At 40.1% G+C, this 26,908-nt stretch overlaps 1 protein-coding gene across 1 annotated transcript in view; it reads right to left on the bottom strand.

The window, feature by feature from the left end:
* The window catches only part of TRABD2B (TraB domain containing 2B), a 298,954-nt gene that overhangs the window by 157,384 nt on the left and 114,662 nt on the right, over nucleotides 1–26,908 (bottom strand). The window contains exon 3 of the mRNA XM_069737959.1: nucleotides 13,166–13,312. Within this exon, the coding sequence (XP_069594060.1) occupies nucleotides 13,166–13,312 (147 nt within the window). The remainder of the gene's footprint in view (nucleotides 1–13,165; nucleotides 13,313–26,908) is intronic.

Here is a 26,908-nt window from a genome sequence, read left to right as displayed (position 1 = left end):
GAGCTGGAGATGGTGTGCAATGGAGGCTTGGAGGACTAGGGAGCAACTAGCCACCATTTTGCTGAATTCGTGAGGAGCTAATTATTAAAAATCTTTAGTCTCCAGAACGTGAATTTTTGCAAAATGTGAGTGGAATTCAAATTTTCCTATCTCTATCAGAAATGTTGGAATTTAGCATTTAAAATGCAACTGCATTTTTTTACATGCCTTAATGGCTCCAAATAAAAGGCTATATGGAAAAAAATGCACCGAACAAAAGTGTAATTCAAAAGCGTCTATATGCAGTGGTCATGAGTTTCAATGAAATCACATCCACTTTGAACTATTAAATACATATTTTCTATTGAACAATAAAGCAGCATTAACGCTATGTAGGAATGTGGCCCCGTGGGAGCCTAATTTTGAGGGTCAAATCCATGTAGCATAATTTTCTTGAGTCCTCCCATCCTGTTAATTTGGTAAAAATGCATCTGAAGATACAAGATCAAAATGATCGTCTTTGGAGTGTACAAACACAAGGAGCTTTATTGTTGGCTTGTCAGGTCCATGTGGTCTTCTAGTAATCCTACTAGGCACAGAAAGTACAGGCTATAACTATGAGGGTCATACATTACAAAACGATATATATATATATATATATATATATATATATATATATATATATATATATATATATATATATATATATATATATTGTAGGGATTGTACTCGCTCGGATGCATTGGAGGAAACGGGAGGCACATTCTCTTCAGCGTTCATGTAGGTTTATTCACTCCATAAACCATTTAAGTCAGCAACACAAGGGTAAACAGTCTTACATCAGACGGAAAAGTCCTCAGTGTCCATAGTAGAGCTCCGCTCTCTCTCAGACCTGTAGGCACACAGGCTGTGCCATGTCCAGCACGTAGGCTCTCCAGCCTAAATAAGGTCTCTGTGTGCTGTTCAGGACGTCTGTCCCCACGTGGAACCGTCCAACACACAGGCCACTCTGCAGTGTCCAGCCAGGACACATGGAAGTCTGTCCACTCTTGCAGACTCCCAAACACACTCACCACATGGGCTACACATACACCTCTTTACATAAGTGTAACCACACCCAGATACCTGTCACATGGCCAGTCAGGTGAGTGTGACATCACCACAGGTCCTTCAACAAAGCCATCTTAGGTATTCAAACATGCCTCTTAGGGTGGGTTTGTAGGTGACTGAACCCACCCATCTCTCCAATCACCTGGAAGCCTTCCCAATGTAAACAAATCCCTCAGCAGTAGATCTGCTTGAGCAAAACATACCCAGGCTTCCATCACAGGGCCACCCACCTCTGCGATACATACCGTCCATTAATCACATGACCTTTAGCCACGCTACACTATATATATATATATATATATATATATATATATATATATATATATATATATATATATATATATATATATATATATATATATATATATATATATATATATATATATAAAGATAAAGAAAAGAGACATCCACAGGTATCCAGATGGATGACCCAGTGACCAGAGATATTTTTCCATAACTCAAAAAAAGGATGTCTATGGTTGCGACTGGACCATCATAATGAAATCTTCGCCCGGAAATTGTTTATGAGCATATGTAAGTTTTATTATTTGGATGGAAAGGTTTATAAGATCAATTCTCCTTAAAGAAGCATGGTGTCATATGTGTATCAGATGGGAAATGATGCTACATTCTCCGGTACAGATCCCACTAAGGATCATGATCTCTACTGTTCGGAGCCTACCATACACATAGCTCCCTTTATACCAAATAAAACCAATATGTTACACGCAGACAAGTAAGATCCAGCTGTATTTTTATCTTCATATATATAATATTTTTTTTCATTGCATTCTTCCTGCAATGAACCCACATATAATATACCTCGGCAGCTCTTCTGTTGTAGTTATCAGATATTCTCCCATGTTTATTTTTTATCTCTCAACTGACAGAGACCGTCCCAGATCGTGAAGCCCAGGTCTCTGCATCTTTTAATGGAAGCAGAAAAAAAGAAAACATTTGCTTCCAAATCAAACCCTTTTTATCACTCAAATGCATTTTTAAAGGATTTCAGCAAAAGGATTAGTACAATATCCATAACCATGTCTGCATGCCATAAAGATTTCTCCTCCAGTCAGTTTGGTTATAGTCCAAAAATACATTTTTTTTTGTTTTTCATCTTGAGTTCATTTGTAATTTAGTTCTCTATTTTAAAAAAAATGGTCAAAATTGCCAAGAAACAGATTTAAAGGGATTGTCTAAGGCACGATGTGTATTTGATGCAGATATTCCAATCAAACTCCGCAGCATGTTATAGTACAAGCAACGTGAATGAGTTTTTAATTAGCCTCGTCCGCATCCTTCATTTTTGGGGGCTTTTGTTGAGTTTTTCAAACTCATTGCTTCTCAATTTCTTTTGCTGAAATACATCAATTTGGTACTTGGTGTTCATTTTAATGGTGACCCAAATTCCTATAACCATTGAGGGTTTTTTTTGGTGCATTTCCACAACAGAAAACGCACAGAAAACACAGGAATAAGTGTAAAGAACATGCACTGGTTTTAAATACAGAAACTCAGTTTAGAAATCTTTGCATAAAATCTGCACTAAACATGCAATGTGTCAACCTAGTCATCGAAGAGCAAGAACTAAGCATAGGTCCTACTAGGGTACATTACATCATGCAGGTGGTCCCCCACTGGGAACGTGCCTCTATGAGCCAGAATAAAGAGACTCCCTTCCATTAGGTCTATGACATCACGGGATTTAAAACAGACTAGCAGAATCCTTCAAAAGCTCTATGTAGAAACAGGAAGTCTCTTTTCCATGCATTCCATGCATGAGACATCATTAGAACTACAATCCTATTTCACTGATAAAAGGAAACAAGGAGGAGAAATAAAAGAAAGGCGGAGGAGCAGCTAAGTCAGGAGTTGAAAGGAGGTGGAGCTGGGCTGAAAGAGACTTTTCAATTAAGTAGAATTGCAGTTCTAATGATGACTCATGCTGGAAAAATAGATATTCAGTTTCTAAATAAAGTTAAGAAGGATTCAACTGGTCTATTTTTAATCATGTGATGTTACAGACCTAAGGGAAAAGAGAAGAATTAGCTGGGTAGAAACGCAAAATGAGCAATTATAAGTACACAGTGCTGTATAATATGGTGATTGCAATATATTAAGAGGATACAAATTTTGATGGGAGTGCATGTTTAAAGAGTAAGGATAGGTGATAAGCTTATTATCATTGGGGATCAGACCTTTGTGACCACACCGATCCCCAGAAAGTGGGTCCACTGTTACCTGTGTGAAAAGAGTGCATGGCCACTATTACGGACATACGGGAGCATGATCATGCCTCCCATGTGCTCTGAATGGAACAATGGTCACATATGCTCAATAGCCTTTCAATCATACGACACCCTGATTCTCATGATGAGTGGGAGCCCAAGAGGTTGGAATCCCACCAACCATACTTCCATCACCTATCCAATGGAATTATGTTTGGTATATCAACAGAAAGTGACATAAATTTCTAATGGAGGCCAAACATGGGAATTACCACGAGACCCTTAACCTTTGTTCACCCAGATAAGGCTTAGGAAGTTACTGAAACAGACATCCTTCCTCAGTCTCACTAGGTAAAACTGATGTTTGGAGACCCCTTTTTCATAATAGGTTGGTGGTCCTTAGGTTAAACCTCTTATTGTCTATGGTGAGAAAGCCTTTCATTGTGTCAAGGGGAAAATAATGGTACAGACTTTCCCATTCATTCCTAATCTATGAGAAAGAACATACAACAGTGAAAAAGAAAGGCTGTCATCCAGGAGGACCATAGATAGCCCACTGATCTCAAAGGGCACTGTGCAATACTTTATTTCTCCAGTGGTGGCGCTGTAAGAAAAATGTATATTTCTCGACTCACAGATTAAAACAGATGGGTTTATCATCTGGTGGCTAGAGATGAGCCAATCAATCCACAGGACCCTTGTTTCAATGGCAGATCAGTCCATGGCCGCTGGTTGTTAAGTATGCAAACAACCTCCTACCGGATGACATTCCCAACTCTTCTATTGATTAGCCAGCCTGGCACAATGTCATCTTTGCTGTATGATGCACACAGAAAGTCTTGGAAGGACAGCTAATCAAAAGAAGAACCGGGGGTACGGTCAGGTAGGAGGTGACTCACAGGGCTCCCATCCAAACGCCATGGAATACTGACCTGGCCGCTAGAACCAGGAACCTGCAAATGTATTTACTCATCTCCGCTGGTGGCGCATCTATAAAAAAAAATTGGCAAAACTAGACAATCCTTTTAAAAATAATTAATATTAATCTGTTTTAAGGCAAAAACACATTTTGTTCAATAACTCCTTCTCCGTGAAGTCTATGAAAAGAATTTACTAATGAGACACAAAGAACAAAGCTTTCTAGAAGGACTGGATTTATTTCGAATGATGAAATTCCGGGTATTTTTCTATAACATTCCTCAAATCTGTGCTAATGTTTCACGAAATAATAAATGGGACAGTCTGTGATACTGCTGCCTGTTATAATGCCTTTAATAAATTAAACGCCCACTGTGTTCCAATTTGTTGTAAAATGGTTTCACATGTGGCATAGATTTTCGTGCAGGCATGTAGACTGACTTGCCCAGAAACGAATGTTGTTTAACGACATGTTAATCAGTAAGATGAAAACAGAGGGCGCTGTAACTTCAGCCTCTACAGAAAAGTCAGCAGGGATAGCAGGGCTTGATTATAGGCCATTGGTAGTAGTTTGGCCCTACCACCCTGGAGGCTTCCTGTGAAAGTTATTGCCCCATAATACATAAAAACAAAGTTCTATGAGTGCAGGTGGGTCTATGACATGGACTCACATCGACTTTGAGCACCATCGGACATGGTATAATTGTATATGACTAGTCCTTCACGTCTCCATATTCCAGACCATAAATACTCATCAACGTTGAAACTGCAACACCAAGAAGGAAAAGTCGTGGAATTATGGAAATCACTGGGACAAATGGATGCATTATTGATCTGGAAATGATGAACAAATGTAAACAAAATGTTCAAAACATCTTGATCTTTTTCACCATCGTCAAGGGCAGAAATCTCCACCCTTGCACATGTTGCCTGCTATCAATGAGGTTATTAATAAATATATGAGGAATGTTCTGCTCTGTTGAGTGCACTTGGACATGAAAATCATCAAGATCCACTGCTGACAGCACCCTGTGTTGTTGACCAATGAAATCCCAGACATGCTCAATAGGAAAAAAAATGTGTGGGTGCCGCAGACCATGGTAGAACGCTTAGGCCACACAGGATGGTCATAGTAGCATGAGCAACATACAGCCTGGCATTGTGGTGTTGAAAAACGGTTCCTGGGACTCTTTGGAAAAATGACCATACCAATGGTTCCATGACCGAATCAATGTAATGCCGAGCTTTTTACTGAACCTAGTTCATGGTTCCAGAACTGTACATTATGCCATCACACACCATAAACCCAGGAGAAGGACCAGTATGACATTCCCTCTTGAAGGCCTCTTCATGGCATTTCCCCTTGGTATTCCCAATCTATGGTTACCATTGCGTCCAAGACAAATGCCGGACTCTTTCACTCTTTCTCCATTCCAGTCTGTATTGCTCCATTCTATCCTTTGGTCTCCATCTGTAGACCAGGTGAGCAACGCCATGAAGAGGCCTTCACAATGGAACGTCACACTGGCCCAACGCCCGGGAACGGATTATTGTGTGGAATTGTCCTAAAAAAGTCACTCTAGAAGCCAAAAGTTGTTATACCCTAGTTTTGAATGCTTCTCCTCCATAGATAAGATATTGATGAATAAAGAGTCCTGTAACATTTTCACGGACTATGGAACATTTTGTTAACCACCTCTGTGGCTTGCAGGACCCTTTGTACTCGAATTTTGGAACCATTGACTAGCATGAAATCATGAAATTGCTTTTTCCAATAGAGAGCACCAATGGATCCAAGGGAATAAAATTATTGCCTTTCTTCATAGATGAGGTATAATCACTCAGTAAATGGATTTTTTTAACACCTAAAGGTTAAAATGAATGCAAAAGTAATTCGAGCGTACACTAATGGAACAATAGAAAAAATATTTTCTTGAGTTTGCAAAGTTTGGATAAGGGTCAACTCAATCCTCCCATAAACTTAATTCACAGGATGCCCTTGAGAAAGCATAAGGCGAAACATGCATCTGGGTGCAGCTATCCGTTTAGAGGTTGGCTATTTGTTTTTATATGATTTATTCATATTCATTATGAATATAATATATTAATACATATTATATTTATTTTTATTTTTTATTTATATTAGTTTTATCTTCTAGGCACTTTTTGGATATGGTACTGAATGTTTATACATTATTGCCATTTATATAATTATGCAAAAATGTGTTAGTTTCTGCATTTGACTTATATGAAATACTTTCTGGCAGACTCTTAGAAATGTAAATCCATTTTTTGATTATTCATCCATTTCAATGTCGTTTACTGTAGGTGTAATATATTTCTTTGATCTCATTTTGCTGTATATCTTTTTCAGTTGTTTTTAATACAAATGATATTTTAAATCATATTACATGTTGTACATCGTTCATATGGTTTATATGTAATACCACAGATGTAGCTTTACAGAGTGCAGAGGTAGAAGTTGCAATCAAACCTGGAACCTGAGGAGGGCCAATAGTATTCTGCCGTATAAGAAGTCACTAGAATTATAAATCACACATGGTAGGTGGTTTCCTATTAAAAGGAATATGTCAGCAGGTTTTGCTATGTAATCTGACAGCAGGATGATGTAACGACAGAGCCCCTAATTCCAGTGATGTATCACTTAGTTTACTCGGTGCAGAAGTTGTGATAGAATCACAGTTTTAGTTGCTGCAGCTCTAGCAGTTCTCTGAATGCTGAGCTCTGTATGACTCCACCCGCAACACTGATTGGCTGCTTTCTGAGTACACTGTATATTTACAGAAAGCTGCTAATCAGTGGTGGGGACAAGATTGGACTAGAAGGCATGAGACACCTAGTCCTTTAGTGATAATCTCCTGCAGATAAAACGCTGTCTTTATTGAAGCAGCAAATCACGGCCCTTTAAATGACACATCACTGGAATCAGAGTATCAGACCCTACATCATGCTACCCTCTGATTACATAGCCAAAAACTGCTGACAGATTCCCATTAAAGTCCTTACATATGGACCCCTGAACTTCAAGTTACGAGTCGACTCGAATTGTATCACTACCATTTCTGCTTTCTTTAACGTGATGGAACTGCCATTGTTGCTTAACCCTTGTTCCAACCCTGCTTGATTTTTGCTACAAAGTGACAGAAGACCATAGATGATGACAAGATGATCTTTTCTTCCCTACAAGGCTATCATCCATCTTTAATAAATGGAGTGTGGCTGTCTCATTCTATCTCTTTATCACCATCGGGTCTTGACCATATGATTCTCATTTTGTCTTTCATTTACAGAGGATCATGGTATTGTCTCAGCCCGGGCCCAAAACATCTGCGTCTCAGATTCCCAAATTCTGCTTTCTCTTTAAGTTGTCTTAAGAGTCAGAGAGCTTCTTAGACAAACCGTGACACTTTTATCACCGGAGATTACAGCATATTTGATGGGAGATTCGACCATCATTAGTGTATTCACTTTTTTTTCCCTTTTAAATTTTTTTGCAACCGTATTTCATGAAAATGATCTTTGTGATGACATCTACCGCCAAAGTTCAGCTCGACTGTTGTTTAGAATACTAAATTACTCCTTTCTAGTAATACTTTTCTTGATATCAGAGAATGTAATTGTGATTGTCTGGCTAAAAAAATTAGACTTAAACGTGAGTAAAATAATAAATTATATATATTAATAATTATAGAGAAGAGCAAAAAGAGTCCAACTACCCTGGCCCACGTCCGGCTACTGTATGTCCTCACTGGCAGTCATACCAGGGTAGTTTTTTCTTAGATCAGGGTATTGTTCACTTCTGCACCAGGAATTATTTGTCCGGCATCCTTGGTGCTTCTCCCTTTTACTAGGAGGCCATGAAGTCATGACGTTCAATGTCATGATGTGTATCACGCTAAGACGTTTTGTAGCACCGCAATGGAAGTCATGCCACCACGACAAGACTCATGTTGTGATGTGGCAATGTTCTGAAAAGCAGATAAGGAAACTGTTTTTTGGTATCAGTTATTTCTTAAAGGTAAATGAGTTGTCCGGTAAAGAAAAAATTAGTCTTAAATGTGCGTAAAATAAATGCTAAAAATTACTAATCATAGAGATGAGCAAAAAAAAAAATTCCAACTACTCTGGTCCCGTGCCCACTGGCAGCCAGATCAGGGTAGTGTTAACTTTTACTGCAATCCTGGGTGCCTCTGCCATTTACTAGGCTCCTATGTTGGAATGACATGTGTAGCACAGCAATACAGGTCATGACATCATGACAAGACACATGTCACATCGTCATTGGGTCCTACTGAGTGCCAGAGGTGCCTAGGATGCTGTAGAAAATAGTCTGATGCCATAACTAGGCTGCAAGTGACGGGATCTTGAGACACCATTTAGATGGATGTCTATATAGAACCAGTACTCACACCACGGACTTCATCAGATAGCTCAAACTCGACTTCAGAGGCATATGAGAAGATTCCAGAAGAAGGTTATTCTCAGACTAAATTCTTGTATAATGCACAATAGTAACAGCAGTAGCTACAAGAACTGCAGTAGGTAGAAAGGCAGAGATGTAGAGAGATGCACAGATGTACAGGGATGTACAGAGATGCACTTTGATTGATGGCTGACAAACACTAACTGGGGAAGAAGGGAGGGTGTTACATGCATCAAAGTTGGACTACAGGTAGAGAGACAGGGCAAACTTGCAAAAGAGGTCAAACCTAATTGCGTAGCAGAATAACAACAATAATACAATTAAAATACAAAACTGTTTAATTCTCAAGTTGTGGGATATGATAAAAAGGATTTACAAGGCAGAAATGAACATTGGACACCAGACCAGGGCAGTCTGAATATTTTTGCTCATTTCTTATTTTTTTGTTATCACAGAATCCAATCTCCTCCAGTCTCGAGTCCAGGCAGCTAAACTTCTGGCTTGTACTGGACCCAGGAGGGAGGGATCTGGTTAACCAATCATGTGACTAGCTAAGACAGCTCCCTTTCTGTCCCAACCAATGAATAGACAGACAATGGACCGGATTATCTAATAAAGGAGCCAATCAGCAGGCTCTTCATTTTGCACTGGTCCCTTGCAGGCACAGACAAGGCTAGGCCTGGAGCTGCCGAATCGGGGACCGGAAGGGATAACTTAAGATTGAGGCAGATGTTATAATAGAAACATATTAGCAGAACTATTTTATACACATTTAGGTATAAATTTGTTTGACTGAACAACCCCTTTAAAAGGAGTGTACTCTTTTATCTTAATGACTTTTTAATTATCTGTTCAGACATTAGGAAATAAATAGGAAAGGATTCAACAATTTAACCTATTTCTATTAACCAGAAAAATGTCTCCTAAAAGGATTGTGTATTACATGGATGACTATTAGTCTCAATGAGAACCCAATAATATTCATTTCAAAGCAGGAAACTAGTCATAGATAAAGCCACTATCCCACAATGTGGAAATGAGGAGCCCCAGAAAACCCCAAAATGAAGAGTAGGTACAAAATGCCACTGATGTCATGGAAGGCAATAATATAAAAAAAACTCTCAAATATGACCACTATTCTAGGTAAAGTACCTTATTGCAAAACATAGAATTGAATGACTTAAAGAAGGATAATAGTTCTTATCCTCCAAATATCTGTCTTATCCACACCCATGTAGGGTCCAAGAATGTAAAAAAAATGTCCTTCTTCCCTCCAGACCCAGATCATGGTAGTTCTGTAATTGCCATGATATCTATAAGACGCGGCATTACAATGAATAACACCATCACTGATTTCAATGTTGTGCTACAAATCAATGAGTCAACTAAAGAGTAACACGAGGTCATTCGAGACTGTCAGTCAAGAAAACAGTCCGGCCATTTATCACCACGTCAGATTGTAGCCTCAGGCTGGCTACACGGCTATCCCAAGGTCACCGGCCGCAGACAGGAAGTTAAATGAATGAATATGACAACAGATATGGAAGTGTTTTTTTATTTCTCCTGCCAGTCGAAGATGAAATGGCACTTTCCCAAAACTTTGACATGTAGAGACACAAAGCATTGAGACTCCCACCCATTACTGAAAGGAGCAGAAATGCTGAGCTGAGAGCTACTCTCCTTCGAGATTGTAGACGGAATCACTAGAATGTCTAGGAGTTTGTCTTCAGTCTCGGAGGATAGCTGAGTTGATCACTTCTCCTTCGTTAAAGCGATCAATAGAGGTGTCAACATCAAGGTTGGGTTTATTCTGACTCCACATATTCTATGTTTACAACATACCGTACAGTGACCATATAACGTAATGTGTTATTTCTGGAAAAGTTAGCAAATAACTAAGACAACTTACATAACAGATCTCTTTAGTTAAGACCCCAGTAATATTGGGCGCCACCCGGCACGTAAAAATGGACCAAAAGGGTCATATTATATTCAATGATGAGTATATATTGAGAAATACACCATGTGGAGAGGGCGTATTGCTGAAGTGGTTGTCAACTACTGGACAACCCTTTGCTAATTAGCCATCAAAAATAAACACTGATACCATCTGAACATATGCTGCTCCACAGTGCTCTCTGGACGCCCCCATCGGTTGTTAACTCCAGCAAACTGGTGGCAGAAGCAGCAGTGAGTTTGGAGGTAGGACACCAAACCAAGAGGTGAGTATCACTTTTTCATCACTAAGAATAAGGGGGATGTCCTGTAATGGACAATACCCTTAAACCAGTGGTCTCCAACCTGTAGCTCTCCAGGATGCCATGAGTTCTGGTTTTACAACAAAGGTGTGACCACTAGTCAGAACTATAAGTTTGCCCATAATAATTTAGAATACTAAAAATTTGCTTCAACGCTGTATAGCTTGGAGCTAGATGGTGGAATGTCTGCAGTATATTGCGCGGACATCTCCTGTAGGGCTTCTTTATATTGAGTAATGTGTAGTAAGCCACTGAGTGGGGAATGCCTCAGAGGGCTTAAGTGTAGAGAGTGTGTTAGTGCAGCGACTTATTTCGATAATCATTAGACTACTGGGCCATGCGCTGGGTTTCCCTTTGATTATAAACTAAGAATTGCCCTTAAGCCTTTCGTTATGATGAGAGGACTTATGTGCAAAGACTCGGGAAGTCCATATAATTGGGCTTTGTTGCTGCACATTCCTTCCAAATCTTTTCAGACAAATCAACAATCCTGGCGCTCACGAGGGCCAACCAGAGGGACGGCGCTGTAATCCCATTATTTCCCTAGGCAAATGAGAGCCACGTGTGGAGCAACTGTGTTATAAGGGTATAAAGGGGAAAGGTAGAGCAAGTCGTGAGCAGAGGTTACTCATGTCAGACATGGTTGCACAAAAGGGACAGGTGTGTAGTTGGCAGAAGAGGATTGGGAAAATATGTGAAAATAACCAGCTTTAAAATTCCATTCAGCTGTTTCTAAATAACAAGAAAATCCGGGTGCCAGCTAACATGGCCACTATGTAGCTTATATATGTGTTCTCAGATCACAATCTCAAATCTGACTAGTTATGGAGGGTTTTGGAGATAGGCTACTAGATTTAACAAAATGTGACATTCAGATACTGGCAAAGACTTATTAGTGTCTAAATGGGAAGAGTTATTCTCATTAAATCATGGCATATCGTCATGGGGGTCCATCCTCCAGTACCCCCACTGATCCTGAGAAAGGAGGGACCTCACCACTGTGCATTGCAGATCCTTCCCAGGATCAGTGGAGGTCCTCTAGGTTGGACCTGCACCATTCAGAAAGTGATCGCATATCTTAGTGGTCTACGGTTGGGATTTTTGTCTTGCTTTCTTCATTGGTGTTTTTGAGTCAATTTTTTTTAAAATGCAGCACAAAGTTCATGAATTTTGCGCAAAATAAAATTAAGCTATTTATTTAGGCCTTTAAACCTTCCTTTTTTTTTTACAACAAAGTCGAATGTTCTGCAAAAAAATGTTGCAAAACTTCCACCAAAACTTCAAGCGTACATTAAATCACTCCATGGGGTAATGACTGGAGTGAAAACTCCAAATCCTGTACCTAATAGTGAACATAAATAAAAAACAAAAAAAACAGGAAAATAAATATAAAATAGAGTAAAAAAAAAAAGAGTATGAATTAAAAGTAGAATAAGGTATAAGTAAAAAACAATCGAACACCAAAACTAGACCAAAAATGGCACAAATGCAATAATGGATTGGACCTTTAGACTGATTGTCAATATTATAATGTTATACTGTGCATGCATTATATTATTATATTATTAATTCTTGTTATTGACAAGTGCCCGAAGGGTTGGACTCTGTTGGAGCTGACAGACTCTTATGCCCCGTGGAGCCCAGCAAAGTATCTCCATCTGAAGATGATTATGTTCGACTCCACTCAACCGGGTGATATCCCTCATGTGGTGACATCACTATTCCTCCCCTGGGGGCACCAAGATCTTTGCGTAGCTACTGCCTAATTTCTGGATTGCTCAGTGTGATAATAATGTCAACCAGCAGAGCAGAGCCCATCACATCTTCTGTAGTGATGAGCGAGTGTACTTGTTGCTCAGGTGACCTCTGAGTATTTGTTAGTGTTCGGAGATTAAGTTTTCATCGCGGCAGCTGAATGATTTACAGTTATTAGCCAGCTTGATTACATGTGGGGATTCCCTAGCAACCAGGCAACCCCCACATGTACTTAGCCTGGCTACTAGCTGTAAATCATTCAGCTGAGGCTGATGGAAACTTAATCTCCGAACACTAACAAATACTCAGAGATCACCCGAGTGTGCTCGGGAAAACCCAAGCAACGAGTATATTCGCTCATCACTAATCTTCTGTACTGAGTCCTACTGAAAAGTATTTCACCGGTGTTTTATTGACATACCATGAATTGTCCTAGAACAAAATAATTTCCCACATATTTTATGAGCACAAACCTGTGAAGAATCTTGGTTGAAGATGACAGAGTTGAGGTCTCCACAGTTGTAATGTTTTATGAGATCTTCAGTCGTGTAGGGGGCCTGAAAGCTTCCTGCCCGTAGACTTTCATGTTGCAGTAACGTCTGGTTCAAAGCAAATAAAACCTGGAAACAGAACAATAAAACAATGTTGGTCAAGTTCATAAAATATGTAAAATACACATAAATACAATCATATCTTGGACATTCATATGGTTAAAAGGTTAGTTAAAAACCTTTGAGCTCCCATCAAGTTTCACACCATGAATGGCCTTCGGGGTGAGTTACTTGTGTAATCGTACCCGTGCTGAAGGGGTCTTCACAGAAGGTCTGACACCCATGGCCCAGGTTGAAGGGGTCTTCACATGTGGTCTGACACCTACAGCCCGTGCTCAAGGAGTCTTCACAGAAGGTCTGACACCCATAGCCCTTGCTGAAGGGGTCTTCACAGAAGGTCTGACACCCATAGCCCGTGCTGAAGGAGTATTCACTTTTAAATTCTGACTCCCATAGCCCTTGCTGTAGAGGTCTTCACATAAGATCTGACACCCATAGCCCGTGCTGAAGGAGTCTTCACTGAAGGTCTGACACCCATAGCCCTTGCTGAAGGGGTCTTCACATAAGGTCTGACACCCATGGTTCATGTTGAAGGGGTCGTCACATATTGTCTGACACCCATGGCCCATGCTGAAGGGGTATTCACATAAAGTCTGACAACCTAAGACTGTGCTGAACAAGTCTTCACATAAGGTCTGACACCCATGGCCAGTTTTGAAGGGTTCTTCACATATTGTCTGACACCCATGGCCCATGATGAAGGGGTCTTTACATAAGGTCTAACACCCATGACCTGCGTTAAAGGGGTCTTCACATGTTGTCTGACACTCATGGCCCATGCTGAAGGTGTCTCACAAAAAGGTCTGACAACCATGGCCCATGCTGAAGGGGTTTTCACATAAGGTCTGACAACCAAGGGCCGTGCTGAAGCGGTCTTCACATAAGCTCAGACACCCATGGCCCATGCTGAGACATCCATGGCCCGTGCTGAAAGGGTCTACTCTTCACATAAGGCCTGATACCTATGGAGTATGACCAGTATCGATTGATATAACTTGTACATGCAATAGTTTAATTGAGACTTTGTATAATTAGAGTATTTTTTGTATGACACACTTAAGAACTGTATGACAGTATTCCTGTATTCCAGTATTCCAGTATTCCAGTATGGCAGTGTACAGTACATTATTCCCATAGTGTATGATGGAGGCAGCACGTTAAAGGATTTTTGTTTAGGTGCGTGATTTACTTGGCAGATGTATAGCATTGTGGTTGTCCACCTTTGGAGACAATGTTTTCTTTTTTTTTTACTTGTTTTTTTTACCAAAATTGTGTTTTGCTAATAGTTTTGATTAAAAATTGTTTGCACTGTGTGCCTTCTATAACCTTTGTGCTGAAGAATGGTTATATTATACCAGGGGCAGTCCCGCTGCGGTCCGGTCCGATGGGTGTCGCGGTCCGGTCCGGTGCCTCCCATTTTCATAGGATGACGTCCTCTTCTTGTCTTCACGCTGCGGCTTCGGCGTACTTTGTCTGTCCTGTTGAGGGCAGAGCAAAGTACTGCAGTGCGCAGGTGCTGGGCCTCTCTGACCTTTCCCGGCACCTGCGCACTGCAGTACTTTGCTCTGCCCTCAAAAGGGTAGACAAAGTACGCCTGCACCGGAGCCTCAGCGTGAAGACAAGAAGAGGACGACATCATAAGAAGATGGGAGGACCCGGACCGCGACGCCCATCTGATCGGACCGCCCCCCCAGGTGAGTATAATATAACCTCTTTTTCTCATCTTTCAGGTTACATCGGGGGCTTATCTACAGCATTCCAGAATACAGTATATAAGCCCCTGATGGCGGTAGGCTTAGCTCAACTTCCATTTTGGGGGTGACAGGTTCCCTTTAAATGATAGTCCAATTGATTTCTAGCAGTGATGAAAAAAACGTGCTGAGATAAGGTGTTATCTGAGCATGCTCAGGTGCTAACCGAGTGTCTTCGATGTTACATAGTTACATAGTTACATAGTTATTAAGGTTGAAGGAAGACTATATGTCCATCTAGTTCAACCCATAGCCTAACCTAACATGCCCTAACATGTTGATCCAGAGGAAGGCAAAAAAAACCCATGTGCAAAGAGTAAGCTCCACATTGGGGAAAAAAATTCCTTCCCGACTCCACATACGGCAATCAGACTAGTTCCCTGGATCAACGCCCTATCAAGGAATCTAGTGTACATACCCTGTAACATTATACTTTTCCAGAAAGGTATCCAGTCCCCTCTTAAACTTAAGTAATGAATCACTCATTACAACATCACACGGCAGAGAGTTCCATAGTCTCACTGCTCTTACAGTAAAGAATCCGTGTCTGTTATTATGCTTAAACCTTTTTTCCTCCAACCGCAGAGGATGCCCCCTTGTCCCTGTTTCAGGTCTATGATTAAAAAGATCATCAGAAAGGTCTTTGTACTGTCCCCTCATATATTTATACATTAAAATGAGATCACCCCTTAGTCTTCGTTTTTCCAAACTAAATAGCCCCAAGTGTAATAACCTATCTTGGTATTGCAGACCCCCCAGTCCTCTAATAACCTTGGTCGCTCTTCTCTGCACCCGCTCCAGTTCAGCTATGTCTTTCTTACACACCAGAGACCAGAACTGTGCACAGTATTCTAAGTGTGGTCGAACTAGTGACTTGTATAGAGGTAAAATTATATTCTCCTCATGAGCATCTATGCCTCTTTTAATGCATCCCATTATTTTATTTGCCTTTGTAGCAGCTGCCTGACACTGGCCACTGAATTTAAGTTTGTCATCCACCCATACACCCAGGTCTTTTTCATTGACGGTTTTGCCCAGAGTTTTAGAATTAAGCACATAATTATACATCTTATTACTTCTACCCAAGTGCATGACCTTACATTTATCCCCATTAAAGCTCATTTGCCATTTATCAGCCCAAGCTTCTAGTTTACATAAAAATCATCCTGTAATATAAAATTGTCCTCCTCTGTATTGATTACCCTGCAGAGTTTAGTGTCATCTGCAAATATTGAAATTCTACTCTGAATGCCCCCTACAAGGTCATTAATAAATATGTTAAAAAGAAGAGGGCCCAATACTGACCCCTGTGGTACCCCACTGCTAACCGCTACCCAGTCCGAGTGTGCTCCATTAATAACCACCCTTTGTTTCCTATCCCTGAGCCAGCTCTCAACCCACTTGCACATATTTTCCCCTATCCCCATTATTCTCATTTTATGTATCAACCTTTGTGTGGCACCGTATCAAAAGCTTTTGAAAAGTCCATATACACTACATCCACTGGGTTCCCTTGGTCCAATCCGGAACTTACCTCTTCATAGAAACTGATCAAATTAGTCTGACATGAACGGTCCCTAGTAAACCCGTGCTGATACTGGGTCATGAGGTTATTCCTCTTCAGATACTCCAGTATAGCGTCCCTTAGAATGCCCTCCAGTATTTTACCCACAGTAGAGGTTAAGCTTACTGGCCTATAGTTTCCGAGTTCAGTTTTTGTCCCCTTTTTGAATATTGGCACCACATTTGCTATACGCCAGTCCTGTGGCACAGACCCTGTTATTATGGAGTCTTTAAAGATTAAAAATAATGGTCTATCAATGACTGTACTTAATTCCTGCAGTACTCGAGGGTGTATCCCATCCGGGCCCGGAGATTTGTCAATTTTAGTGATTTTTAGACGCCGCCGCACTTCCTGCTGGGTTAAGCAGGTGACATTTAATTGGGAATTTTTATCACTAGACATTTTGTCTGCCATGGGATTTTCTTGTGTAAATATTGATGAAAAAAAGTCATTTAGCATATTGGCTTTTTCCTCATCCTCATCCACCATCTCACCCAGACTATTTTTAAGGGGGCCAACACTATCATTTTTTAGTTTCTTACTATTTATGTAGTTAAAGAATATTTTAGGATTATTTTTACTCTCTCTGGCAATGAGTCTCTCTGTCTCAATCTTTGCTGCCTTGATTTGCTTTTTACAGAATTTATTTAATTTTCTGTATTTATTTAATGCCTCCTCACTACCTACTTCCTTTAATTCTCTAAATGCTTTCTTTTTGTCCCTTATTGCGCCCCTTACAGCTCTATTTAGCCATATTGGTTTCCTCCTATTTCTAATATGTTTATTCCCATACGGTATATACTGTGCACAGGTCCTATCCAGGATGCTAATAAACGTCTCCCATTTTCTCTGTGTATTTTTGTGTCTCAGGATATCGTCCCAGTTAATTGCACCAAGATCCTCTCTCATCCGTTGGAAATTTGCCCTCCTGAAGTTTAGTGTCCTTGTAACCCCTCTACTACACATCTTTTTAAAGGATACATGAAAACTTATTATTTTGTGATCGCTATTTCCCAAGTAACCCCCAACACTTATATTTGATATGCGGTCTGGCCTGTTGGTTAATATTAGGTCTAGCAGTGCCCCCCTTCTTGTTGGGTCCTGAACCAGTTGTGAAAGGTAATTGTCTCATAATTGTCAAAAACCGATTACCTTTGCTGGAACTGCAAGTTTCTGTTCCCCAATCTATTTCAGGGTAGTTGAAGTCCCCCATAATAATGACTTCTCCTTGAGTCGCAGCTTCATCTATTTGCTTTACGAGGATATTCTCCATTGCTTCCATTATTTTTGGAGATTTATAACAAACCCCTATCAGTAATTTATTATTTTTTCCCCCTCCCCTTATCTCCACCCACAGGGATTCTACATTTTCATTAAATTCACCTATATTATCGCGCAGGATGGGTTTTAAGGATGATTTTACATATAGACACACCCCTCCCCCTCGCTTATCTGTACGGTCATTTCTGAACAGGCTATAGCCCTGCAAGTTAACAGCCCAGTCATGGCTCTCATCCAGCCATGTCTCAGATATCCCCACCATGTCATAATTATGCTCCAACAACATTAGTTCTAATTCGTCCATTTTGTTGGCGAGGCTTCTGGCATTAGTATACATGCACTTTATGTTCCTCTCTGTACTTCTATTTCTTAAATTATTAACTGTTCTGACCCCACCCCCCATGCCACCGCCACCCCCAACTTCCTTATTTGTGCCCAGGACTCTGTCTGCACTATCTTCCCCTCCTATAAAATGAATACCCTCCCCCCCAATTCCTAGTTTAAACACTCCTCCAACCTTCTAGCCATTCTCTCCCCCAGCACAGCTGCACCCTCCCCATTGAGGTGCAGCCCGTCCCTAGCGTAGAGCCTGTAGCCAACTGAGAAGTCGGCCCAGTTCTGCAGGAACCCAAACCCCTCTTTCCTACACCAATTCTTGAGCCACTTATTAACCTCCCTAATCTCCCGTTGCCTCTCTGGCGTGGCACGTGGTACCGGCAGTATTTCGGAAAATACCACGTTGGAGGTCCTTGCTTTCAGCCTGCAGCCTAATTCCCTGAAATCATCTTTAAGGACCTTCCACCTACCTCTAACTTTGTCATTAGTGCCAATGTGCAGCATGACCGCTGGGTCCTCACCAGCCCCTCCCAATAATCTGTCCACCCGATCAGCGATGTGTCGGACTCGAGCGCCAGGTAGGCAGCACACCGTTCGACGATCCCTGTCTTTGTGACAGATTGCCCTATCTGTTCCCCTAATAATTGAGTCGCCCACTACCAGCACCTGTCTGGCCTGCCCTGCTCTCCTATTTCCCTCCTTACTGGAGCAGTCACTCCTCCGGCTTTCAGAGGACATGCCTGGCTGCAGCAGTGCTACCCCTGTACTGGCACCCCCCTCATCTGCCAACTTAGCAAACTTATTGGGGTGTTCCAGATCAGGACTAGCCTCCCTGGCACTCTTCCCTCTACCCCGCTTCCTAACTGTCACCCAGCTTGCTACTTCATTGTCCTGCAGCTCCATTCCACCATCCCCCCCCTCATCTGTCCCATTGAGCGTCTGCTCCGTGAGCAGAAGACTCCTCTCCATATTGTCTATGGATCTCAGTGTTGCCAGCTGCACATTTAGAGTCAGAATCTGGGTTTCCAAATGCACAACGTGCTCACATCTCGCACAGCAGTATGCACCCTCGATCGGCTGCTCAAGGACTGCATACATGTGGCAAGATGTGCACTGGATGGCATTAACAATCGTGGAGCACATTTCCTAATGGGGATTGCACCAGACAGAACAGTTCAATAAAAAAAAAAAAATAAATAAATACAAAGTATTAATAAAAATCAGACAGCAATTCAGTAATTCCTCCCCTGAAAACTCCCTGACTCCAAAGTCACTGAATCACAAGTCACACTTACCGCCGTCCACACTTACGCTCTGGTCACACTCAGCTCGCTCACACTCGCTCTGCTGAAGATTTATAGAGATTTTTTTTTTTTTCCTAGTTCCCCTCAACAGCAATCAACCTTGCTGTTCAAATGCACTTCCAAAAAGGACTTGAGCCCCAAACAGCTGCCCCTTATAAACCCTTAACTATGAGCCCCCACCCTAAGTTAACCCTTATGAATATAGCTACCCCCAATTCAGCAACTCACACCAATTCACACAGGTATTTGTTAAAGGCTTTCCAAATACCTCTTCACTGAATCACAAGTCACACTTACCGCCGTCCACACTTACGCTCTGGTCACACTCAGCTCGCTCACACTCGCTCTGCTGAAGATTTATAGAGATTTTTTTTTTTTTCCTAGTTCCCCTCAACAGCAATCAACCTTGCTGTTCAAATGCACTTCCAAAAAGGACTTGAGCCCCAAACAGCTGCCCCTTATAAACCCTTAACTATGAGCCCCCACCCTAAGTTAACCCTTATGAATATAGCTACCCCCAATTCAGCAACTCACACCAATTCACACAGGTATTTGTTAAAGGCTTTCCAAATACCTCTTCACTGAATCACAAGTCACACTTACCGCCGTCCACACTTACGCTCTGGTCACACTCAGCTCGCTCACACTCGCTCTGCTGAAGATTTATAGAGATTTTTTTTTTTTTCCTAGTTCCCCTCAACAGCAATCAACCTTGCTGTTCAAATGCACTTCCAAAAAGGACTTGAGCCCCAAACAGCTGCCCCTTATAAACCCTTAACTATGAGCCCCCACCCTAAGTTAACCCTTATGAATATAGCTACCCCCAATTCAGCAACTCACACCAATTCACACAGGTATTTGTTAAAGGCTTTCCAAATACCTCTTCACTGAATCACAAGTCACACTTACCGCCGTCCACACTTACGCTCTGGTCACACTCAGCTCGCTCACACTCGCTCTGCTGAAGATTTATAGAGATTTTTTTTTTTTTTCCTAGTTCCCCTCAACAGCAATCAACCTTGCTGTTCAAATGCACTTCCAAAAAGGACTTGAGCCCCAAACAGCTGCCCCTTATAAACCCTTAACTATGAGCCCCCACCCTAAGTTAACCCTTATGAATATAGCTACCCCCAATTCAGCAACTCACACCAATTCACACAGGTATTTGTTAAAGGCTTTCCAAATACCTCTTCACTGAATCACAAGTCACACTTACCGCCGTCCACACTTACGCTCTGGTCACACTCAGCTCGCTCACACTCGCTCTGCTGAAGATTTATAGAGATTTTTTTTTTTTTTCCTAGTTCCCCTCAACAGCAATCAACCTTGCTGTTCAAATGCACTTCCAAAAAGGACTTGAGCCCCAAACAGCTGCCCCTTATAAACCCTTAACTATGAGCCCCCACCCTAAGTTAACCCTTATGAATATAGCTACCCCCAATTCAGCAACTCACACCAATTCACACAGGTATTTGTTAAAGGCTTTCCAAATACCTCTTCACTGAATCACAAGTCACACTTACCGCCGTCCACACTTACGCTCTGGTCACACTCAGCTCGCTCACACTCGCTCTGCTGAAGATTTATAGAGATTTTTTTTTTTTTTCCTAGTTCCCCTCAACAGCAATCAACCTTGCTGTTCAAATGCACTTCCAAAAAGGACTTGAGCCCCAAACAGCTGCCCCTTATAAACCCTTAACTATGAGCCCCCACCCTAAGTTAACCCTTATGAATATAGCTACCCCCAATTCAGCAACTCACACCAATTCACACAGGTATTTGTTAAAGGCTTTCCAAATACCTCTTCACTGAATCACAAGTCACACTTACCGCCGTCCACACTTACGCTCTGGTCACACTCAGCTCGCTCACACTCGCTCTGCTGAAGATTTATAGAGATTTTTTTTTTTTTTCCTAGTTCCCCTCAACAGCAATCAACCTTGCTGTTCAAATGCACTTCCAAAAAGGAAGTGCTTGAAAAATTTTTTCGAGTCCCCGCACCTGCATATCTCAAGGCTGTTTGACAGCCACAACACATGCACGGGTTACCTGTTTGTAAAAAAAATCACTTTTGTCACCATTTCACATGACTCATAATGTTCTCAATTTTCGGGATCTGGGGCTGGGTGAGGACTTATTTTTTGCGCTCCGAACTCACATTTTTACTGATACAATTTTGGGGTACATACAATGTTTTAATTGCTTTTTATCACATTTTATTGCAATATTGCTCCTACCATAAAAATGTAATTCTGGTGGCTTAATTTTTTTCTCATTATACAATTTATCAATCAGATTAATTTATCTTATATTTTGATAGGACATTTCTGAACGCGGCAAAACCAAATCTGTGTATGTATTATTTATTTTTTATTGTTTAATTTTTTTTTTAAATTAAATGTTTTTTTGTTACTTTTTACTGTATTTAATAGCCCTTTTAGGAGACGTGAGGCAGAGATTGTCTGATTGCCTGTGCTATACATAGCAGCACTTCAGCCTTTAGAGCTTATTGTACATGAAAGGAGAGTTACCAGTGTGAGACATGTAGATCAGGAGAGCAGACTGTTGGTCAGTACATGACTCACACTGGAAACTCTCCCTTTCATTTACAATAAGCTCTGGAGGCAGATTCTCAGGGAGATCTATGTCTCGCCCATAGATCATTTACATATTAAGAAAAATTTTGATTTCTCGGGAATAAGACATCGGATCACAGATAGCAAGGTATCATGTTATTCAGCTTCTGTTTAGTTCTTAAGCTAAGGCAAGCAGAACTTTATCATATAATCTTAGGTATACCCAGTAAATCAGGACTTCTGTATAAAAAAAAAAATCACTGACCATTATATACCGTAAATATATGTAGACATTATTCAGAACAGAATATTAGACTTATACACAACATGGTGTTAAAAGATGGACATTCTCTTTACGGACCAGGCCTCAGAGAATCAATAAGTGCAGAATGTTCCCATCCTTCCATACAATGTCGGCATTTTTCTCATTAAAACTTAATAAAAAAAGTGATTTCATCCCCCACAACCAGACACATTTAGTGGTTAGAAAATGAGAACAAACACTCGTCCAGTTTCTATGAACAAAAAAAAATCAGTGGCAGGACCCTAGCCAAGGTTACCAGACCCTAATAAGTGCTACAGGACAAGAAAACCTGCTTTTGTAGATAGATACTCTTTTTTTTTTTGCTAGGTGCAGCTAATGTCCTTTACAATCAGTCGCCAAAATTAAAATGATCAAATATTGACTCAATGTCATTAAGACTAAAGAACAAATATGAAGTAATCCGTAGCAACCGTCTTCTATCAGCAAAATGCAGGCTGGGGATCACTATCTATGTGTTACTTCATGAAGACAAATACTTTTTTTAGATTACATCCTACAAAAAAAAAACTATTTGGCACCAAAAAAATCAGTAGAACTATGAATTCAGCTCTGGAATATAAAACGGGATATAAACCAGGATCCATCAAAAAAAGGTAGACAATATAATGTATTTTCAAAGTTACTCAACTTTATAAATAGAAAATAGTTTTCAAGTCTGAGCATGACTATATGCAATAAAAGACAGTAGAACTATGAATTCAGCTCTGGAGAATAAACCAGGATATAAATCAGGATCAATCAATACAAGGTAAGCAATACAATGTATTTTCAAAGTTACTCAACTTTATAAATAGAAAGTAGTATTCAAGTCTGAACATGACTATATTCAATAAAACACAGTAGAACTAAGAATTCAGCTCTGGAGTATAAACAGAATATAAATTAGGTTCAAACAATACAAGGTAAGAAATAGAATGAATTTTCAAAGTTACTCAACTTTATGAATAGAAAATAGTATTCAAGTCTCAGCATGACTATGTTCACTAAAAAACAGTAGAACTAAGAATTCAGCTCTGGAGAATAAACCAGGATATAAATCAGGATCAATCAATACAATGTAAGAAATACAATGTACTTTCAAAGTTACTCAACTATATAACTAGAAAACAGTATTCAAGTCTTAACATGACTACAGTCATGGCCAAAAGTATTCACACCCCTGCAATTCTGTCAGATAATACTCAATTTCTTCCTGAAAATGATTGCAAACACAAATTATTTGGTATTATTATCTTCATTTAATTTGTCTTAAATGAAAAAACACAAAAGAGAATGAAGCAAAAAGCAAAACATTGATCATTTCACACAAAACTCCAAAAATGGGCCAGACAAAAGTATTGGCACCCTCAGCCTAATACTTGGTTGCACAACCTTTAGCCAAAATAACTGCGACCAACCGCTTCCGGTAACCATCAATGAGTTTCTTACAATGCTCTGCTGGAATTTTAGACCATTCTTCTTTGGCAAACTGCTCCAGGTCCCTGATATTTGAAGGGTGCCTTCTCCAAACTGCCATTTTTAGATCTCTCCACAGGTGTTCTATGGGATTCAGGTCTGGACTCATTGCTGGCCACCTTAGAAGTCTCCAGTGCTTTCTCTCAAACCATTTTCTAGTGCTTTTTGAAGTGTGTTTTGGGTCATTGTCCTGCTGGAAGACCCATGACCTCTGAGGGAGACCCAGCTTTCTCACATTGGGCCCTACATTATGCTGCAAAATTTGCTGGTAGTCTTCAGACTTCATAATGCCATGCACACGGTCAAGCAGTCCAGTGCCAGAGGCAGCAAAGCAATCCCAAAACATCAGGAAACCTCCGCCATGTTTGACTGTAGGGACCGTGTTCTTTTCTTTGAATGCCTCTTTTTTTTCTCCTGTAAACCCTAGGTTGATGCCTTTGCCCAAAAAGCTCTACTTTTGTCTCATCTGACCAGAGAACATTCTTCCAAAACGTTTTAGGCTTTTTCAGGTAAGTTTTGGCAAACTCCAGCCTGGCTTTTTTATGTCTCAGGGTAAGAAGTGGGGTCTTCCTGGGTCTCCTACCATACAGTCCCTTTTCATTCAGACGCCGACGGATAGTACGGGTTGACACTGTTGTACCCTCGGACTGCAGGGCAGCTTGAACTTGTTTGGATGTTACTCTAGGTTCTTTATCCAACATCCGCACAATTTTGCGTTGAAATCTCAATTTTTCTTATCCATCCACATCTAAGGAGGTTAGCCACAGTGCCATGGGCTTTAAACTTCTTGATGACACTGCGCACGGTAGACACAGGAACATTTAGGTCTTTGGAGATGGACTTGTAGCCTTGAGATTGCTCATGCTTCCTCACAATTTGGTTTCTCAAGTCCTCAGACAGTTCTTTGGTCTTCTTTCTTTTCTCCATGCTCAATGTGGAACACACAAGGACACAGGACTGAGGTTGAGTCAACTTTAATCCATGTCAACTGGCTGCAAGTGTGATTTAGTTATTGCCAACACCTGTTAGGTGCCACAGGTAAGTTACAGGTGCTGTTAATTACACAAATTAGAGAAGCATCACATGATTTTACGAACAGTGCCAATACTTTTGTCCACCCCCTTTTTTATGTTTGGTGTGGAATTATATTCAGTTTGGCTTTAGGACAATTCTTTTTGTGTTTTTTCATTTAAGACAAATTAAATGAAGATAATAATACCAAAGAATTTGTGATTGCAATCATTTTCAGGAAGAAACTGAGTATTCGCTGACAGAATTGCAGGGGTGTTAATACTTTTGGCCATGACTGTATATCCAATAAAAAATAGCAGAATTATTAATTCAGCTCTGAAGTATAAAATAGCATGTTAATCGGGGTAAGTACTAAATAAAAAATTCAATCTTTTTGCAAAAGTGGTCAATATTTTAAATGTAAAATTATTTTCAAATCTGAAAATAGACTGAATTCATATAAAAAACAAAAACCACAAAAAAAACAGCAGAATTATAAATGCAGCTCTGAATTGTACCACAGGGCAGGAAGCAAATCAGGATCAGTATAATATACTTACGGTAAGTAATGCAGTGTATTTGCAAAGATACTCAACTTTTTATATAGAAAATATTGTTCAAATCGATTCAGCTTTAGAAAATAGTATTCAAGTCTGAACACTACTGCATCTACTTAAAACAGCAGACTTATGGATTCAGCTCTGAAGTATAAAATATTTTGTCAATCAGTACAAAATAAATCATGCAATCTTTTTGCGAAAGTAGTCAACGTTTTATCTAGAAAATGTTTTTTAATTCTGAAAATGGACTGAATCCATTAAAAAAAATGCAGAAATATAAATGCAGCTCTTGAGCATACAACAGGCTGCACATCAGTATCATTACAAGATAAGTAGTGCAATGTATTTCCAAAATTACTCAACTTTTTATATAGAAAATTGTGTTCAAATCGATTCAGCTTTAGAAAATAGTATTCAAGTCTGAACACTACTGTATTGACTTAAAACAGCAGAATTATGGATTCAGCTCTGGAGTATAAAGTAGGTTGTTAATCAATCCAAAATAAATAATGCAATCATTTTTCGAACGTAGTCAACGTTTTATCTAGAAAATGTTTTTTAAATCTGAAAATTGACTGAATCCAATAAAAGAAATGCAGAAATATAAATGCAGCTCTTGAGCATGCCACAGGCTGCAAATCAGGATCATTTGAAGGTAAGTAGTGCCATGTATTTGCAAAGTTACTCAACTTTTTATATAGAAAATTGTGTTCAAATATCGACACTTGCCCTATGCAACTCATAGATAAAATAGTATACAGTATATACTGTCCGAGTGGTATTTATCAGTCAGATATGTCCGAGGGATGTCCACAATTAACGACTCCAGCTAACTATTAAGGACATTTTACATAATCTCTTACATAATTTCAAGCCACCCTCCCCCCACCCAGGATATCCAAATGTCCGCACTGAGTCTATGATTGAAGTGTAACTTAAAAGAGTTTGTACTGTTCCTTCTGGAAGACTATGATTGTCAGCCCTACAAATCAACACTGACCCTTATTCATCTAAAATACATTTCATGTCCCTCAGGAATTTAGGGCATTACTCTCCTCTCCAGCTTCCCATGTCCACAAAATTACTTACATTTCCAACTTTGACACCAGGAAAACAAACTATCCCTTTGTTCTTTGGGGAAAAAAAAGCTGACACCAGTAGACACACAATTATGGTAGAATGGATGTGAAATTTTTCTGGGGTGCAGGGGTCTATGGAGGAAAGAACAAGTGCATTTATTGTGACCAATATTGTGAAACACTTTGGGCAATGTAAATGTCAGCATAAATAAAAATTGCAGCTTGAAAAAAAAAAAATACGTATTTGTTAATCAAACAAAAAAACATAAGTATCAACTCCAGGAATGGATTTTTATTTTAAATTCCCAAAAAATAATAATAATTAAAATTTTATTGAGTTCCGTGTCTATGGGCTCATACACT

This window comes from Ranitomeya imitator, chromosome 8 (assembly GCF_032444005.1).
Source record: "Ranitomeya imitator isolate aRanImi1 chromosome 8, aRanImi1.pri, whole genome shotgun sequence".
Taxonomy (NCBI): Eukaryota; Metazoa; Chordata; class Amphibia; order Anura; family Dendrobatidae; genus Ranitomeya; species Ranitomeya imitator.
The sequence above is the reverse complement of the archived record's forward strand: the minus strand, read 5'-3'. Positions and strand labels throughout refer to the sequence as shown.